The following is a 20437-nucleotide window of genomic DNA, read 5'->3' on the forward strand; positions in this document are numbered from 1 at the left end:
TTGCGTTCAGTTTACTCACCGCGGGTGGTGGCACGGAGCCCTTCATCTTGGACTACCAGAGCGGTTCCAAGCCGGACCACCTGTGAAGCCAGTCGGCTGCGTGGATTCGCATCGGTCTACAACCAGCCCGCACACAAACGCGTACACAGCGCGCGCGCGATCATCAAGCCAGCACACGCCGGGCTCACGGGACTGGGGCCCACCCCGCGGCCCAATAGCCGTAAATACCGTAGTGCCTCTAATAGAAGGGAAATATGGGTCGCGCCTCACTGAGCCACCTCAAGGGCTTGTTGCGGGAACGCGTGGGTTCAACCACCCCAGATCCTGCTCCAGAAGAGCAGAACCCCGATAACACTCTGGCTTCGCCCATTTCAGCCCGCCTCTGATGTAGGAGCCCAAGCCAGGCCACTCGACCCCATATGGACCCGCCCGTAGGCACCTTCTACCTGCCCTCCAAGGCACCTCTACCGCTTCCCAGCAGCCCTCAACTCCCGCGGAACTCCAGCGAAAGGTGGGCGTCGCTTTGTTCCCCCGGGCGAGGCGCTAGGGGCCGACCAGCCCCCACCTTGTCGCGGGTGAAAGTGGCCGCCTCAACCGTTACCGTACTTTCCGGCTATGGAACATAGTTCTCCTCACCCACTCCCCACCAATTTTCCTAGCAGAGGTGACCAGACTGAGACCGCAGCGGCCCCGCCCCCGCAATCCATTCCCTATATGGTGTCAGAGAGGGGCGCCGCCAGCCACGCTCCCCTTTCCCACCTGGCGTGCGAGGCACTCTCGGACTTGCGCGCGTGACATCGACATATCGGCAGGGCGTCCCTGCACCAGGAGCGCGCGCGCACCATCCCTCATCAGCGTGCGGAACGAGCCTTCCTCGAGCTATTCTATTTATGTTTATGGCGCCGATTTGTATAAGGCTCCGCACCCCACCGTGGGCGAGGCAGCTGGCACCGCCCCTCGCGGCCATGTAAGGGAAGAGGGGGCGTGACCCAGGGGTGGCTCCCGGTCTTCCTGATGCCGTTTTATAGGGTATATCCACTTCCGCTATCTGCTTAGAAGCAGTGCGATCATGGCGGAGGGTGGTCAACTCCCTTTCCCCCCTAAGCGCCTCTGTTGCAGACCTGGCTATGGCTTGGCATGCAGGCTGGGCCAGCGGGTGGGCGGTACTGAACTCGGCAGTGGGGCGCTCTGCGCCGGACCTTCCTCCGTAGCTGCTCCTGTAGCTGCTGCCGCCGCCGCCCTGGGGCTGCTACCGCTTGGCAAGACTCAGAGCCCCGAGTCTCTGCTGGACATCGCGGCTCGCAAGGTGGCGGAGAAGTGGCCCTTCCAGCAGGTGGAGGAGCGGCTCGAACGGATCCCGGAGCCAGTGCAGCGCAGGATTGTCTACTGGTCTTTCCCCCGCAGCGAGAGGGAGATCTGCATGTACTCCTCCTTCAACACCGGCGCCGAGGATCTCGCTACCGCCCCCGGGGGGGCCGTCGCCGGCACCGCGCCGGGCGGGGGCGCGGACACCCCCGCCGTCGACGAGAACCGCCTGCCTTTTCGCAGGGGCATTGCTCTTCTAGATGGCGGCTGTGTCGATAATGTCCTGCAAGTCGGTGAGTTACCGGCCGGGACCGCGTTGCGGAGCCGAGCCGCGGCCACCTGGACAGGGTGCTGCAGGCCTCCTCAGCCGCGGGTCACCCGCCTGCTATCCGGGGAGCTGCCGCCTCTCTTCCTGCGCGGCCTGGTGGCCGGAGCCACTCCACCTCCTCGGCGCGTGTGGCTGGGGAGCTCCCCCCAGCGGCTTCCCCCCCCCCCCTTCCCCCGCGGTACGGCCTGCACTCTCAGGCTGTAATTCGGGCTGGGCAACTTCCTCTGGCAGTCTCCTCCTCCTCACGTCCAGAATATGGAATAACTCCTTCGCTCTACTCCGTGACGTATCCCCTGCGCCCGCCGCCAACGGTCGGCCGGGTCTCCGACAGGGTGGCCGGGCACGCTGCCCCTCGCCTGTCCCTTCAACTTTCCCGACGCGTTGTGTCCGCTCCCTGAAATCCAGAGTGTGTAATCCCGTTTCGTTCTGCTCCCTCCCAGCTCCCCACATTTGGCAATCCGGGTCATCACTATACTCCGAGCCACAATGGCAATGAGATGCCTCTGCTCCCCCCTCTTCGGGACCGCTGGTGGAAGTGAATCAGCAGAAGGCGGACGACGGGGGGAGGGGGCGGGATGAGCCGCGGTCCAAAATAAACAATTAAAAGAGGATGGGGGCCTCCAGGAGCGGGTATGCGGTGCGGGGGAAGCTGCAAACAAAGGCATTTCTAGGGCGCTGGCAAGTCGGAGGGTGGAGGTGCGATCTGTCCAGGCCCCACTGCTGGGGAGAGGGGAGTGAGTAGATGTGATAGCGGGGAGCTGCTCCAGCTCGGGTGCAGAGGGGCCCACGAATTACTTTAGGATGAGCCCCTCCGTGACAACGGCGAGGTGAGAAGAAAAGCGCTGCGCTTTCTTCTCGTGGAACAATGCTTCCCTCCCCCCTTCCGCTGCTGCTCCCGCACCCAGCGGCCTTCGCCTGCCACTGTTCTTTCCTCTCTGCGGGCTGGCACCCCGGTTAACTACTCTCTACCTCTGTTTAAAGGGCACCGGAGGTTGGTACTCTCCGCCCCGACGGGGGAGGTCCTGCCTATATGTGAGCTGCTCCCCCCACCCGCAAGCAGGCCCCGTTGGGGTGGTGGTTCTGTGGGGAAGGGGTTTATGGCTTCCCCTGGAAACTTCCGTGGGGGGTGCTGCGCTGACGCTTTGTGCGGCCCGGGCGCATTGCTGTGCAGCGGTGTCTCGCGGAGGAGGCGGCGGCGACTGGACACTTTGTTCTCACTTTCACGTTTGTGTTCTTATCGGTTTTCTGCACACACACACATACACCCCCCCCAAAGGGGAAACCGGACAAAAGACTCTTTATTGCTTCTCACTGCCGGCTCGACAATCGGGGCAGGGCAGAACGGTGGCTCCGCGCGGCCGGTCATTCCGTCCCGCCCCGTGCTGGGCCGGACCGTCCTCTGGCGGTGGCTCGGCTCAGCTGTAGCTGCTGCTCGCCTTTTCTTCGCAGTGCCATGGGGGGCTGAGCCGTGCCGAGGTGTGGCGGTAGACGCTGATCCCGGTGCTGTGCCTCAGAGTCGGAGGGTGCTGGGCTCTCCCTCGGCCTTGTCCGCAGCGGATTTCACTTCGCGGGCATCCTGCAAAATTGCCTTCTACTTTCTGAAGGGAAGCTCTGTTGCTGTTCCTGGGTTAAATGCCTTCTGCCTAGGTGGAATTCAGCTTAAGAAGTGTTTTTTTGTTTGGCTGGGGTTTTTTTGGGGGGTTTTTGTGGGTTTTTTTTTGGTTTTTTGTGGGTTTTTTTGTGGTTTTTTGTTTGTTTGTTTGTTTTTTTACTTTTAATTTTTTTTATTCTGGAAATTTTAAGAGAATTTATGAGTTTTAAAAAATTATTATTTTTTTTAAAGTTAACTTTCTTATAACTTTAATCTTTTGGCTTTCTTTTTTTCAAAGGTCGGAGGTGCATCTGTGGTTCCTCAGGACTGGCAAAAACAGAAGTAGGGGCCTTTTTAGTTTGATTGACAGTGCTGAGACTTTTTTTTTTCCCTCTTTTGCTTGCACTTGATTCTCTTTGCAAGCCATGAAGAATGACAGGAGTGCACATAGGGAGGGTTTCTTGGTTGATTACATTAAGCTAGGAATTCACTGTGAAAATAAAGCTAAGGGATGATAAATAAAGATGAAGTCTTCTAGGATGCCCAGTGTGGGCTTGGCTTTGCTTGCTTTCAGCAGTGGAATAGACCTCAATGAGTAGTTGTGAAAGAAAAAAAAGTAATTTTTTTCTTTAGCTTCAAAAGTGGAGTGATGTTGGCAAGGGTCAATGTGAAGAAAGAAAATATGCATAAATAGAACTGAAATGTTGACTGCTACTTCTGGACTCCTTAACTGCATTCTAAACAAATGCTATACCTACTGCTGAAAATACTTTTGGTTGGGTTTGGTTTTGGGATTTTTGTTTGTTTGGGGTTTTAATTTTTTTGTTTGTTTACCTTATATGAGCCTGTTTTGGAAGGCTGCACAAAAATAGTGGAAGCTGGTGATATGAAACATCAATTGTATTGTCAAGGGCATTGCCCAAATGCTTCAAACACTGACAGGCATGGGACACTGTTCCTACTGTATTTAGCACTGGCGCAGCCTCACCTCTGGTACTGTTCTGGGCCCCACAATTTAGGAATGATGTGAAGGTCCTTGAATTGCCCCCAGAGGAGGGCAACAAAGCTGGTGAAGGAGCTGGAAGGCATGTCCTGTGAAGAGCAGCTGAGGACTCTGGCTCTGTCTAGTTTGGAGAAAAGGAGGCTGAGGAGCAACCTCATGGCTCTCCCCAGCTTCCTGCAGAGGGGAAGTGGAGAGAGAGGTGCTGAGCTCTTCTCCCTGGGTTCCAGTGACAGGATGCATGGGAATGGCTCAAAGCTGCACCAGGGGAACTTCAGACTGGACCTGAGAAAGCCTTTTTTTTTTGGAGAGGATGGTCAAACACTGAAACAGGCTTCGTAGAGAGGTGATCAATGCCCCAGGCCTGTCAGTGTTTAAGAGGCATTTGGATAATGCCCTTAATAACCTACTTTAACTTTTGATCAACCTTGACTTGGTCAGGACTAGAATTTTTAATTTTTTTTTAAGGAGAAAATGAATTGTAAACCACTTCACATTCTAGTTCTTAAAACAAGGAGTCTTCTGTTCTATAAAAGTTTAAATTTTTCATTGTTTTGGATCAATTTTCATGTTTCTCACATTTCATTTTTTTCCCTAAATTCAAGGCTTTCCTTGCTCCCAAGAAATTAGTTTCAAAGTTTGCTTTCAGTTTAGGAAAGTACATACATTGGTATGTAGCAATTCTTGAATTTGAGCTACTTGTCATGCCAACAACTGATGCTTTTGTGCGTGTGTGCTCTCTCTGCACTCTAAGAGAGGAACAGTTAATTTAAAGCAATATCTGTGAGGGTAGGCTGAAACAATTTAAAAGTTGGCATTGGACAAATTGGTTTCCTTAAAAATCAGTAACTATTTGCAATGTTTTGCCATATAATTTGCTTTTTTGTAATGAACCTGTTAGATCTCCCAAAACTAGAGCAAGTTTTTGTCTCCTTGAAATTCCAGGTTTTCCTTTTAGTTTACTATCTAAAACTACCTATGTAAAAAACTTCTCTTAACTGAATATGTATGCAGCTCTTTACATGGTTTCATAACCTTCTGTGACCTGTATCACTAGAGATATTGGCTGGTACTGTATGCTGGTTTGCATTCTCCTTCTAGCTACATGCCAATGATGATTTATGTGATGCCCTTGTGATGCATTACCATGCTCTCCTCTGATGAGGTAGCAATATGCATTCAGTCTTTGTTGCCTTAGCCCCACTATTGAAGACAAGGACATCTAAAACACTTGTATGTCACTATCTTAAAATAGATTTTTTCTGACTTAATTCTGCAAATGCATAAACAGACCAGAGGAATGTAGCCTTTTAATAGTACCTAAAGTACAGAGAATTCTTTTGTGGTCAAGTGAGAAGTGGTAAGAGGCCTGCTGTAGGAGCTGAGCAGTCATACAGGATACTTTAATGAATTGTGTCAAATCAGAAATAGACTGAAGTACCTCCTAATGTGGACTTTTTAACCAATGCTTTATTAAACCCTTCTGAAAAATAAAAAATTAAGTGTAAAAGAGGGGAAACTTTAACTGCATTTGAAATATATCTGAAGATAATTGTCATGTGCACCATCACATGCTTTAAGAAGGAGAGCTTAATTTTTAAAATTTATCTATTTTTTATTCTTGTTGCAAGTTTATATTTGACAGTCTTGAAATATCTGGAGATTTTTGCTTTGGAAATGGATGGACAATGACCGTGAAGGTCTAGTGCTAATTGAAAGGATGCAATAAAACAACTCAGCTTAAATTCACACTAGCAGAACTAGCTGATCAGATAAATCAAAAGATCATTTACTAAATTAATGTGCTAAAATTTCAGGTGATTTACTTTTTTTCCTGCTTTATTTAACAATCTGCCTGTTTACATAAGTAATCTTTCATTGTTAATTGGTGTCAGACCTTTAATAAATTAAAGAATTGTCAGAAAAATAAGGGGGGAAATGACACTATAGATAGAAATTTCACAGAAGTGGGCATTAATTAATATATATATTCTTTTTTTACAGAGTTATTGATGTTCAAATGATCATTTTAAAGACTGGGAAAATCAAATGTTGCATAATTGTATGACTTTTAAGAAGTGACACTGAACACATTCTAGGTTTAACTGATAACTGGTTACTGACAGCTGGGTAGTAATGCAGATACAGTGTGGGAACTGTGCAGCTGACTACAATGTTTAATTTATAATGACTAATGGATAAAAAACATTCAACCACTGAGGCACTCAAAATTCAATCGAGACAAATTTACAATCTGTAGTACAATAGAGGATCAAGTTTGCATGTATTCTAATTATTTTTGTAAACTCATGTTAAAAGCAAGATTTTGGGTTAAAGGCTTTTATCATCACTGTCTCTCTCAGGTTTGTTTCCTCATGCTTAAAGTTTGATTCTTTTATACTAGTGACTTGTATTCTCTCTGCATACTAGTGTTCAGCTATGTGTGCAAGGCATAGTGGCAGCACAAACTTCAACAAATTGGCTTCTAGCTTACCCTTGCCAAGAGCAGCTGGTGTGCCTTATTAATATTTGATTTTTACATTGTGTTGATATTTTGACTGGGCCTAAACCTCATAGAGCACCAGTCCACATTCAGTGATTAGTGATGGTATTGATAGTACATTTATGGTAAGTATAAATAAATGTAGGCAGTATGGTCTTCAGGATTTCATATACTTAGGAGCTGGTCACTTTTGCCATTTACCTGAAGTTTTGACCATAAAAGGATGGCAGATAAAATGACTGTGTTAAAAATTCATTAACAAAAATATCTACAAATAATCTTCTGGAAAACATAGGCTAGTCAGCCACATTTTGTGAAGAGCTTTACAGTCAGCTATTGATTACTTGCACAGCAGTTGCCTCAATGAAGCACTTAGTTTTCCTCTCATACTTGAGGAATACAAGTACACTGCTTTGGGAGGGTGACAAAATTTTAATGAAACTCATTTGCGAATTTACAGGGGTGGCCTCTGTAACCACATTAAGCATGACTTGTGCTTCTTCAAAACAATGCCGCTGAGTTGACCAACTTCTAAAAGTTCAAGAACAGGGGAAAAAACAATTAATTTAGACTATTGATTAATATATTAACTAAAGGAGGGTATCCCAGTTTAAATAAGACAAGGGTCTTTTGCTGAGGGTGAGTTAGGAGAAAAAGACCCAAGCTTTCTCTCTAAGCAATTATAAATCCAAAATTAAAAGGCTCCGATTGAAGGAAAAGAACAAATTATGGAAAAGGAAAAAAAAAATAACAGCCCTGTATTAAAAGTATGTGTGTATTAACAGAAACACCAAAAAAACTAAGTAAAACAACCAAACAACACTCTCATACCCACAAATAACCCCTTCAGAAACAAAACTGATAAACCGGCAAAAGGTGAAGTAAACAGTTCAACTTTTGCGCCTTTTGGTGCAATTCCAACCACAGTCAGCAGGGGGCGCCGTCAGATCACCGGAGATGCAGAACTTGTAATGTCCTGTATCAGCCACTGGGTGGTGCTGTTGGATCACCAGAGATGCAGAACTTGTAATGTCTGAAGCCCAGCACGTGGGTACCCCGGTGAAGAAACCAATCCAACCAAAAGGGAACCTTCTTCCCCTTCCTGCACACTGGGAAAGGGAAGAAGGAGAGGGGAAAAGGGACCAGACAATTTCACTTACTCCGGCTGGTCGAGAAAACTGCTTTGCATAGTCCGTTCCCTTTCTCTCTCTTGGCGGGGCTCTGTCCTCTGGGAAAAAAACGATGCAAGGGAAAAAAAAAAACAAAACAAAGGAAAAAGAAAAAGAAAAACCTTCAGGGCAGGAAACAAAAACAATAACTCTTATCTGGGGAGAAAAAAAATTCAGGCAAGACTCCTTGCAGGCTTTGCTGAGGGCAGAGAGCTGGGACCACACGCAGTCCCACCTCCCAACCTCCTTCCAGCCACACAGTAGCCCCCCCCAACTCCTCCCACTTCGTTGCCCAGGAGAGGAGAGAAAAAAGTAACGTGCAAGTCCTTATCTGCCTTGTCTCCGAGGAGACTAATGTCCGGCCATCAGCCATGGAGCTAGGTCTTTTGTTCTCTGAAGTGCTTATCTTGATAGCCAGGGGGGAAGGGAGAAAATTCTTCACCTGACTTAGGAGAGCTAACTAAAACTATGACAGAGGGAAACCTGGAATGCTTTTATTCCAAAATACTGTGCTTTGACCAGTGACAACTGGATGTACTGCTGCTGTTGTATGTGCAAAATGAGTCTCAGTTCCTGAAACCTTGCAAACTGAATAAAATTAGTTTCTTGGGGATAAAATATCAATCCACTGTATTTTGTATCTAGATTTAGTGTAGCTATATCATATAAAGCATGAAACTTCAATTTTGCTTCTTCTAGATCAGAGGGATGGGGATGACAAAATGTGTAACTTTTTTAGCTCTTTGTTATTGAAGATGAGATACATGAGAGAACTGTCAGGCAGCTTTCTTGGTCAAACCTAAATGCATGAATTTATGGAGATGGTTTCAGCTAAATGGGCTACTAATGCATGAATGGTAGGCAGTGACTATGAATGGGACTTGCTGTAACAGATACATTGGCAGGCAGTCTGATGGAATGAGGAAGCTGAGAATAACTTCATTAGTCCTACTTCTAGAAGCAGCATACCATTTAGTTTTACTGTCAGTTTTCAGGGATCAAACTTTACATTGTCAAGTATTCTGTCAATAATGTAAAGACAATTTCTAGGTAGTTATGTAGATGATACTGGGAGCCCCTGGTGGTCTAGTGGTTAAGGGCGCGGCGCTGTCACCGCCGAGGCCCGGGTTCGATTCCCGGTCAGGGACACTCCCCGGGTAGATGGAGCTCGTTAGCCCTGTAAAGGCAATCCATCAACATCCTGAGGACCTCGCTGCCACCATCCAAGCTCGCTTGGCCCCGGCAGATGAACCTTAGGATTAAAGGGTGGGCTCAGTTCCATGCACACTGTGTCTCACCTAAAAAATCCAATGCACAGGCTGGAAGGTGTAAAGACCTTCCCCGGATCTTCGCTTGCGAAGACTGGCCATTATGTAGATGATAAATGTAAGTGGCTGTTTGGTGGTAAGAGTGAAGAAGTATTTAGGATTAATAGGCTCATATAATAAGATATACTTGAAGAGAGATAATAAAATGCTGAGTTTACCTCTATAGATGACAGGCTAGGAAGAGAACTGGGCAAGTGGTGATGCCTGAGATAAGGTAGAGGTCAAAGAGCTCAGTAGATCCCTGAGGAGGCATATTTAAGGAGGATATAGTCTGAATGACTGCTCCCTCTATGTGGTCTGCTTTCAATGGGTATTAGCGAAGGCATGGAAGCTAATTGTTTCATTTTGTAGGAAAAAAATCTAAGCTTTCAAAATGGAAAGCAGGTTGACAAACTGTAATTTAGCTGTCCTGTAGCTTTTGAAATTGTAAAATACATTTAAAGTTATGAAATGGGTGTTTTCTTGCTCTCTTTTTTAACCTTATATCCCAATTTAAATTTTATAAATATTTCCTTTGTGTGTCAGATACACCCTGTTTTTCAGAAAGCACCAACTTTCTATTTGAAGGGTATTTGTTGAACTGAACTTTTTCAGAAGCAGAAGCTATTTCTGTTGGGTCATGGTTGAGACTCCATTACAGTGGTAAAACAGAGCCATTTACTTTTGTACAACTGTTAGAAACAGATTTATTCATAGGGTTAAATGTGCATTGATAAGATCATAGAATATAATGGAATTTCTTTTATTATAAGGTATAGTCAAATTGTGTCTTAATTCTCATCAACAGGCAATAAATGGCTTAATTTTAAGAAGAGCAGGTATGTGTTTTCTATCTTTGTTTTGTTTGTTTTCCCCTCCGTAGTAGTGAATATTTGTGATATCCAGACTTGAGAAAAACTGAGAGGGTGGCTTTTTTTTTTTTCAGGGCTATATGTTGTGCTGACCTGGGAATAAGAATGTTAACCTGGATAAGTGTGAAGAGATGTGAATTGTGAGCATGCACTTCAGTGAATCATGCCTGTTATGAGGTCCGTTTTCCCCTCCCTCCTTAAATAACAAAATGAAGTTAAATAAAGGTGATTATTGAGAAATATTTACTGAAAGGAGGATGTGCAATGAGACACTGATCTGTGATTTTTTTGGAAGTAAAAGGAGAGTCACAAAAGACAGTAAAGGTCAAAACTTCTGAGAGAGGAATTGTCAATTTACAGAAGTGCTGAAAGGTAGAGGAATATAAATCCTGAAGCACTTCCAGAAAAACTTTCCACTGGGGACCTTGATGAGAACCATCCCAGTGTGATGCATTGCACTGGAAGCAGCAAAGGCTCAATGGTAGAATAGCATTCCAGGCAAGTACCTCGTTGTACTCAATTATTTGACAATGGGAGCAAGAAGATGCAGTGGGGCAGGTGATGTTATAACACAGGCACCTCAGGCAGAAGTTACATGTGTGAATGAGGTGGAGGAGTCAGCAGCATGAGTGTAAAAAGAAGTCTGTATCTTAACCTAGCATACATGTAGTTTTATTGGTGGGTGGAGTGTTATCTGTAGCTGTGTTTTGGACCAGGTAGCTTGGAAGGGATAGCATTGCATGTGACCTTGGTAAGGAAATGAATGTTCTGAACCTGGGGATGGGGGAGTGTGGTGTGGTGGAATAAGCGCATCCACCTTTATTGCAGTTCCTGCCATCTGATACTGGTTTGAAGTGCAGTGGGAAGAGTATGTTTGCAGTGTGGGCTGGTGGTGGGACTGCTGCTGAGGTAGCCTGCAATTTAATCTTCCATCAGTAGCTGGATACAAGTACTGGAAGTTTTTAGTAAAACATTCAGCATAGGTTAGGGTTTGACAGGCTCATCCCCTGCAGAGATCAGTGCCATCACACTCTGCTCTCAGCACTGAGTAACTCCTCTTTTACAGGCAAAAGCGCTACCAGGCCTTTGTTCAGTTTGCTTTTCTGTGGAAATGAATATATTTGTGAGCAGGAAGCTGTTGAAGTTTGCTAGTGATATGTGCTCTATTTGTCTAATTGCAGTGTCCAACGAGGTGGTTACAGCTCCTTAGCCCTGACATGGGCATGCTGGTGCAGTGACATAGGTATTAGGAGTTGGTGTTATGATGAAAGGGCCTTTCACAACTTGAGTTGTGTATGTCAACTGTTCAGAGACTGTTGTACTGGCCTACAAAACCTGGATTGTATCATAAAGGTGGTGTGCTGATCAAAGGCTGAGACCAATAGTCTATGGTCTTTGTAAATACAGGTTTAAAGCTAAAATATAAGCTTGATGTCTGTCTTCTTTCTATGGTAACCTTAGGTTGCCTGACAAATATAAATTACAAAAGCCATAAACCTTTAATTTGAGAGAAGTTGAAATTGTATTTCCAGTTATAATTTAGTAGTGTTATCACTCTTCCCCCTCCCTTTTCTATCACATTCCTTGTTGACCAAGCCTGCTGCTGTGAGGAAAGCTGCTGATACAGCAACACAGTGTGGTTGTAACACTTTCTTATGAGTGGGAGTCCTCCAGGAACCCATTTCAGCAAGCTTGCTCCCTCTTGTCACTTGGTGAACTCCTCCAAGGATGGACTATGAAACAGGCTTAAAAAATGTTTTCCACTGTGAAATACTCTAGTCATGAATATGGTAAATAAAATAACTGACTCATTTGCTGTGACTCATTTACTGATCTGTTCCTCGCTGTGTTACTCCCATAACAGAAAATACATATTACTGTGCTTATAAACTTGTATTTTGGAAAGTGTTTTCATGATTGTCATTTGCAAACTAAGGCTACTGTGTCATTCACCCTGAAGTTATGTGGTCGCTTTAGGCTGGTTTAAATGCAGCCTGCTGTCCAAGGGATGCTATAGTTCTCAAGCTTGCACCTCATGCCAGGGTTTGTGGAGCTGTGTGGTGAGCCAAACAACTGCCCTGCTTATGAATTCAGATATTGCTAGGTGAATTTTACCTGGTTTATTGGCCAAAAAAGTGCTACTGGTGATTCAAGGGAGACTAGATTACAAGATGAGAGCACTGAGAAGTGCAGGACTAATTTCTGTGTCAGTCACACTTAGACTAGCTTAAAGGGATCATGAAGTTCTGACTGTTGCCTGGGGAAAGGAGACCAAGCTGCTGTGCTTGGAAGTTCACTATTGGCAAAAGGTGGCCTGATTGTTCCAGAGATGGCAGCATGGGCCTTTCCTGAGCTGTGATGTGTGTTGGGCCTGTATGAGTGAGCCATCTTCCACATCTCTTCCTCCATAGTGTTTTTTCTTGTTTCAACACTTTGACCAAGGGACGAGTTCCCCTACCACGCTACCCCAGTGGTTAAAAGCAGCACTAAACTTGCGCAGAACTGGTGGAGGAAAGAAGTGCATTGGAAGCCCTGTTGGACACTGCACAGTTTAAATGAGTCCATCTTCAGGATAAAAATTACTTTCCTTTGTGGTAAAGAGAGATTTAATGGGGTTTTATGCCTGCCTGTCTGGGATAGGATGCTTTGGCTTTCTCAACTGCTTGCACTACAGGGAGATTAAAGCTTATCAATGAGGCTGTTTTGATGTGGATGGATTGATCTGGGTTGCTCACTTCCTGGAGTCCTCCTACAGGTCTGTCTAGAGGATTTTGGCTGTCAGACTCTCAAGATATGTATGAGTGAGAGACGGAGTCCTTAAGTTGTACATAACAGGGTACTTTACCTCTCTTGGTTGTCTCCTGCTAGAAAGGATCCTGCATGACTTCCAACCCTCATTGAAGTGTCCATTTTCCTTCCTAACTTCTGCTGATGGTGTCTGTTGTACATGTTTATCTAGGCTTTTAAACTAAATACTTCACCTTCCTCACATGAGGAAATTTCTTAGTCTATTGTCTTTACTGCTCCATTGTGGCACTGCTAAGAGTCTCCTAAAATTAGATGTCTCCTTTCTGTCAAATTATGTTTTAGGCTGATCACAGGTGTTTAATGTGATACTTTTGTGAACTGACCATGATTTCTGCAAGCCAAGTTTATTAAAGAAGTACCAGCTTGAACTCTAGTCCATTTAGTGAATGAAAAGCAGTCAGCTATATCAGTCCTTCAGTTTTTGTACCAATTAGTTTGTTTTCATGGCTATCTTCCTTTTAACTCCTCTACTTCTACCCCTACTTCCTTTTTGCTATTTTGAAGACATACAGTTGGAGAAACTGGCTGTTCAGAACAGTGTACTGAGCTCTATGAAGTTCTGTTGCTCACATGAAGCTAACAACTAGAAAAAAGAACAAGCTCCACGAGTAATGCAAGGGGTTCTTTAAACACAGTCACAACAAAAGCATTTTGTTTTGAAGCTTGGCTGAGCTATATTCAGTGTAAGAAGTACTATCCCAGGAAGGATGAAGGCTTACAGGACCTGAGTGGGGGAAGAGGAGAGTAGCAGTATTTGCAGGCTTCTTTTATCTTAATGAAATTCTTAAATTATTTCTTCTGCTATGTGTGGATGTGTGTACTTTAATTATTATATTTACACAAATCCAAGATTGTGAAACAGATTCAGGTTAGTCTAGAAAAAGTATTTTGTGTTACATTTTATTTGTAACCAAGTATGTTTTGTCTTTAATCTGGGGAAGACTTTTTTCCTGAGTCAAAAAGCGTTATTTTATTGGAAAGGCATTTAAGAGCCTGGGATTTCTGTGTCCTACGGTTGAGCGAGCCTCCTCAAACCTGCCAAACTTAAAACACAGTGGGTTTGATATTTCTTAAGGAACAGACAGCTCACAGTGGATGTTCTCATCGCAACTCTGGGGTTGAGTGAAAACCAGTCTATCATGAAAAAAACAGGAGAACTTAACTAGTTCTTTGTGTACAGACTTGCTTACAAGTTCAGAATTTTGCAGAACTGGTTAAGGAATCCTGACTTTTACTTGCCATCCTTTCCAAAACCCCCTAGAAGCCTTATGTAAATACCTTCACACCAGCTTAAGGTGAGAATGCTGTCTGGTGCATGGCCAGAAGCTGCTTGCTGTAACTTCCTCTCTTTGGACCTTCATCTTGCACCTTCCCAAAGGACAGCAGATGGATTGCTTTCCAGTAACTGTTGGGAGACTGTCCATGGGGCAATTTTTGTAGAGTGATAAATGTGCCATGCCTTTGCATAGTCTTTGTTGCTGCAATAGGTGTGAAGTTATACAAGGTTGTTTGACCTAGTAGAGAAGTCTAAGACAACTCTCAGGTTTTTAATTTTGAAGATATGAGGAAGATGTCATACTGGGTTCAGATAACTACTACTATTAAAATTGTTTGGGTTTATCCACTTTGGTGTTATTTGAATTCAGGCCAGTGAGTTCCTGACGGTTTCTGGTGGGTTGACCTTGCCTGGCTACCAGATCTCCACCAAAGCTGCTCTCTAACACTCTCCTCCATAACTGGATGGGGAGAGAAAATATAATGAAAGGCTTGTGGGTTGAGATAACAGGGAGAGATCACTCACTGATTACTGTCATAGGCAAAACAGACTTGACTTGGAGATAACAGTTTAATTTATTGCCAATCAAATCAGAGCGGGATAATGAGATATAAAAAACAAATCTTAAAACACCTAACCCCACCAATCCCTTCTTCCCAGGCTCAACTTGACTCCCAAATTCTTTACCTCTTTCCCCTGAGCACCACAGGGGGATGGGGAATGGGGTCAGTTCATCACACATTGTCTCTGCTGTTCCTTTCTTTTCATGCTCTTTCCCTGTTCCAGAGTGGGGTCCTTTCCATGGGAGACAGTCCTCCACAAACTTCTCCAACATGGGCCCTTTCCACAGGGTGCAGTCCTTCAGGAACACACTGACCCAGTATGGGTCCCTCATGGGGTCACAGGTCCTGCTAGGAGCCTGCTCCAGCATGGGCTCTCCATGGGGTCACAGATTCCTTCAGGGCACATCCACCTGCTCTGGTGTGGGGTCCTCCATGGGCTGCAGGTGGATGGATCTCTGCTCTACCATGGACCTCAATGGGCTGTAGGGGTGTACAGCCTGCCTAACCATGGTCTTCTCCATGGGTTGCAGGGGAACCTCTGTTCCAGCACCTGGAGCATCTCCTATCTCTCTTTCACTGAACTTAGTGTCTGCAGAGTTGTTGCTCTCATATTTGATCTTCTGTCCTGGCTGCTGTTGTGCAGCAGTTTTCCCCCCTTCTTAAATATGTTATTGCAGAGGTGCTACCACCATTGCTGATTGGCTTAGCTCTGGCCAGTGGTAGGTCTGTCTAGGGGCTGGTTGGCACTAGCTCTGTCAAATATGGGTGAAGCTTCTGGCATCTTCTCACAGAAACCACCCTTGTAGCCCTCCCTGCTACCAAAACCTTGCCACGAAAGCCAAATAGAGAGTTATGCTGTGCAGGTGGCAGGTTTAGTTCATCCAGCACTATCTTTAGATATGTTCATCTTTAAAGATAAAATTGTGTGCAGACTAGGAGATGTGACTCATGAAATTACTTTCACCACACATTTTCTGCTAAATGTACCCCAGAAGATCTTAGAGTGCATCAAGTGCTTTGGTAGACTTCCATCAAGTTGATGCAAGTACTGGGTCTGTTTTAGCTAAGAATACTTGGACAGAAACAACAGGCACAAAATTGACTCATCTGAGTCTTTAAGAGGTACCCTTTAATAGTATCTTCCCAAGAATAACACTGTACCAGGTATTAAAGCAAAGAAAAGATTTTTTTTTTTTTTGTGCGTAATGATTGAAACCTTGTCTATTGGGAGGTATCAGAATATTCTTTGCTGGAATCATCTTTGTAACCCTCTGCTGGACTTACTCCAGGTGAGGCTGACTGGCCTATAGCTCCCTGAGTCTTCCTTCCTGCCTGTTTTGAAGACTGAGGTGACGTTTACTTTCTTATAGTCCTTAGGCACCTCTCCTGATCTCCACAAACTCTCAAAGATGATCGTGAGTGGCCTAGCAATGATGCCTGCTAGTTCCCTCAGCATTCGTGGATGCATCCTGTCAGGGCCCATGGAGTTGTGGATGTCATGTTTGACTAAAAGGTCTCTAAACCATATCTCCTCAACCAAAGAAAAGCCTTCCTTCCTCCAGACCTATGCTGGCCTTGGCAGTAAAGACTGAAGCAGAGAAGGTGTTCAGTACCTCTGCCTTCTCTGTGCACTCCGTTGCAAGGGTCCCTGTTTCATTCAGTAGTGGGCCCACATTATCCTTAGGTTTCCTTTTTGTTATTGATGTATTTGAAGCAGCACTTCTTGTTGTCCTTGACATACTTGGCCAGATTTAATTCCAGATGGCCCCTGGGCCTTCCTTGTTGCATTTCTGCATACTCTGACAACATCCCCCCTGTGGTGGTTTTGACCCTGGATGGATTTCAAATACCCACCAAAAACCACTACATTCCCCCTCCCTCTGCAACTCCACATAGGAGAGAAAAAAAAACAGCTGAGGATTCCTAAGTAGAGATAAGAACTGGGAGACTTGCTTACTGACAGGCAAAACAAACTCAAAGTGGGGATAGAATTTAAATTTATTGCTAACAAGATAAAAGCCAAAAAGCAAGAAATAAAACAGTCTTAGAAACACCTTCCCCTCCCCCCCACCTTTCTTCCATGCTCTCCCTCCTCCCCCTCCAGCAGTGCAGGGGGACAGGAAAGGGGGGGGGTGATGTCAGTTGTTGAGTCCATCTCTTGGACAACAGCTCTTCTCATTTTGCTGTCCCGTAGGTCACTCCTTCATGGAATGCAGTTGGGTCTCTGCACTCTGAAGGTCTTCCATAGTCTACAGGGGGACACCTGTGTCACTATGGTCTTCACCACAGGCTACAGGGGGGCCACAGCTCTAAGTCCTTCCCCTGTTCCCGTGGAGGTCCCTCCCACGGGAGACAGTCCTTCATGGACCTCTCCAACGTGAGTCCACCCACCCCTCGGGCAGCAGTTCTTCCAAATCTGTTGTCCCAAGGGTCACATCTCCATGGGGGTGCAGTCCTTCACAGATAAGCTGTATTGACATGGGTCCCCCACAGGACCATGAGTCCTACCTGAGAAAAACTTGCTCCAGCGTGGGCTTCTCTCTCCATGGACCACAGGTCTCCAGCAGGTACCTATCGCGGAGGGGGTTAACCCCGTGAACAGACCCTCGGGCACACTTTGTATAGGAAACGGGCACACACAGGTAGGTATGTGACCCACAAAATGGCGTTTATTAAAACAAGATGTCAGTTTATATAGAGGGGAACATGGAAGAGTCTGGAACAAAGGAGGGATTCTTCCTAGGAACATCAAATCCTAAGGTTTAGTGATAAGGGGAAATGGAGGGATTGGCCGTAGGGATATGTCCAGCCATCTAGGGAGAGGGGGAGTTAGGGAAGGAAGGGAAGGAGGGGTCTGTGGGTACAAACAGGGGAGTTGTACAGAAGTTTATGAGGCTGCATCCTGTAGCTGGGTCTCTAGGCAACCCCTCGCAGCTGCAGTTGTCAGAGGACTTAAACTTCTTCCTCTGAGGTTTCTTCGCAGCCCCTCTGCATCTCTCTCCATTCTCTGTAGGCCTCTACTGGTCCACCTCCGACAGGTACCTTGTTCCATCTTGGGCCTCCCACCGGGGATCACAGCCTCTTTTATGCATCCACCTGCTCCAGCATGGGCTGCAGGGGGGGGTCTCTGCACCCCAATGGTCTTCCACAGGCTGCAGGGGCCTTGGCTCTGAGTCTCTCCCCTGCTCTTGGCGGGGGAAGGGGGAGGAAGGCCCCCCTTCCCTCCCCCTGCTGCACTGACCTTGGTGTCTGTCTGTTATCCCATGTTCTCAGTCCTCTCTTCTCAGGCTGGAATTTCTTCTGTGCCACAACTCCTCCCTTCCTCTGTTCTTAAATATGTTATCACAGAAGCACACTCATTGGCTCAACCTTGGCTAGCAACAGGAAATCCCTCCTGGAGCTGGTTATCATTGGCTTTTCATAGGACAGTGGAAGCTTCTAGCAGCTTCTAACAGAAGCCACCCCTCTATCAAAACTCAGCCACATAAACATCTCATGGCCTGTCCCTGCTTTCACCTCATGTGTGTCTCTTGCTTATGACTGGGTTTTGGCAAGAGTTCCTTTTCATCCACACAGGCCTCCTAACCCTTTTGCTCACTTTCTTGCCAATGGGGATGCACCATTCTTGAACCTGGAGGGAAGTGATGCTTGAATATTGACCAGCTCTCTTGGACCCCTCTTCCCTCTAGGGCATGTTCCAATGGGATTCTTCCAAGAAGATCCCTGATTCTGCTGCTAGTAGGATGTCATCCATGTAGTGATACGGGACGGCCTCTGGAAACTGTTGCCGGATTGGTGATAAGACGTCTGCAATGACTCTCTGGCAGACAGAAGGGCTATTTTTCATACCCTGTGGTAAGACTGCCCAGCAATAGCAATGAGAAGGCTCTTCTGCATTAGTGGAAGGCACTGTAAATGAAAATCTGTGAGAGTCTTTAGGGTTTAACTTGATGTTAAAAAAACAGTCCTTGATATCAATAATAACGATAGGCTGATTAGAGGGCAGCATAGTTGGTGAGGGAAGCCTTGGTTGGAGAGCTCCCATGGGCTCTATTATTTTATTAAGTTCTCTTAAGTCCCGTAGCAGTCTCCACTTTCCACTGGTATGGTGAAAATGGGGAAGTTCCAGGGGCTGTCAGTTGGCACAATATGTCCTTTTGCAAGTTGTTAATTTACTAACAGTTTGCCTTGCCGCAGTTTTTCCCTTTTTAGGGGCCACTGGGATACCCAGATGGGCTTGTCTGAGAGCCATGTGAGGGCGGGAGACTGCGGCTCTCCAGTGGCCTCAAGGCTAAATTTGAGGTAGTGAGATGGATGTTCCATTGTCCTATTATATCCCTCCCCCAGAGGGTCATTGGAATATTAAGGACATAGGGCCTTGTTGAAGCAGTTTTACATTCTGGTCCTTTCATCAGTAAGGTGCAGATACTTTGGAGTGGTGTTTGAGCTCCTCCTACCCCTTTGATGTCGATATAGGGCTTTGTGGTGCTCCACTCCTTTGGCCCATCTGTTTCTGCAAAGATGGTGATGTCTACTCCTGTGTCTATAAGACCTTTAACTTGAACACACTGGTTAGAGTTGGGGAAAAACACAGAACAGGTTAGCATTGGCCGATCAAGCAAAATAGACTGTGTCCATTGAACCAGAGGCACAGAGTCTAAGGTGTTTTCCCCCATCTCAATAGGGGTTAAATTGGCAATAGGTGTGTCTGTGTCAAGCTCCACAGGTGGAAACAGAGTTTTTACAGTCACTTCTATTACCTTTGGATTATCCATAGTTACTGGTTGAGGTAACACTGTTACACCTGTTTCAGTTGAGGTAGTAGTTCCAGTTAAGATGTATTGTCCATGAGGTACTGGTAAATTACCAGTTGGTTTCACAATAATTGTTTGGTAGTCATCACAGCTTATGGTGACTGGGTGGGGAGATGCTAATTCCACCCTAGAGATACCTGCCTTGGGTGATTGTTTGGGAGTGGGGGGAGCAGGTGGTTGTGTGTGATTGAGGGGTAGTTTATATCATAGTGCCCTCCTAAGTGCTCAGTTCCCCATTTTCCAGAACCGGGGTCAGCTTTTGTGCAGCTCTTGGTGAAAGTGGCCTCCCCTCTCTGTCAAAAAGCGATCTACGATCACTTGCCCAGTGTAATCCCTTTTTGCATTGGGGACACAAACTAGGTGGTACTGTAGGGACTCTTTTCAGATGAGGGCAGTCCTTTTTAAAATGTCCTGCTTGTTTGCAATAGTGACAAGTAGAAACTGTTTGTTGGTGTTGAACTACCATGGCTTCAACTTGTGGGGATTTATTGGGGGTATTAGGTGTCACATCTCGGCATGCTTTAACCATATCCATCGGGCTAGGATCCCAGACTGTCCTTAAGATGCGTTGACATTCCTCCTTTGCTTGTTCGATAGCTAGTCTCTGGAACATAGAATCTTGAGCCTCTGGATGTTTAAATTATTTTGCGAGAGCATCCTTTAATCTCTCAGCAAAGTCCATGAAAGGCTTTGTCACTTTTTGGCGGATTTGTGATTGCATCAAAAGCTAAGAACTTAGATCTTTGCAATTTGTTTAAAGGGATTGTGGTTTGGGCTTGATTAGAGGAATATGGCCCAGTGCCAAACATCATACTAATTGTATCGTCAATTGGGATACCTGTGGTAGGAAAAATCTGTTCCACATGCTTGCAGATTAAAGCTTTCCACTCTTGCAGAAAAA

General features: G+C 45.7%; 1 protein-coding gene across 5 annotated transcripts in view; it reads left to right on the forward strand.

Annotated features, from left to right (window-relative positions):
* Positions 1–1056: 1056 nt before the first annotated feature.
* The window catches only part of LOC126652333 (zinc finger SWIM domain-containing protein 6), a 139333-nt gene continuing 119952 nt past the window's right edge, over positions 1057–20437 (forward strand). For 3 of the 5 annotated variants that reach the window (XM_050339061.1, XM_050339067.1, XM_050339070.1), the window contains exon 1: positions 1057–1598. In XM_050339061.1, the coding sequence (XP_050195018.1) occupies positions 1070–1598 (529 nt within the window). In that variant the 5' untranslated portion in view covers positions 1057–1069. Of the gene's footprint in view, positions 1599–2403; positions 10301–20437 lie in introns of those variants that run through there. The other 2 variants (XM_050339069.1, XM_050339068.1) reach the window with 2 other exon arrangements.

Source organism: Myiozetetes cayanensis, unplaced genomic scaffold, assembly GCF_022539395.1.
Source record: "Myiozetetes cayanensis isolate MyiCay16 unplaced genomic scaffold, myiCay2020 scf77, whole genome shotgun sequence".
Taxonomy (NCBI): Eukaryota; Metazoa; Chordata; class Aves; order Passeriformes; family Tyrannidae; genus Myiozetetes; species Myiozetetes cayanensis.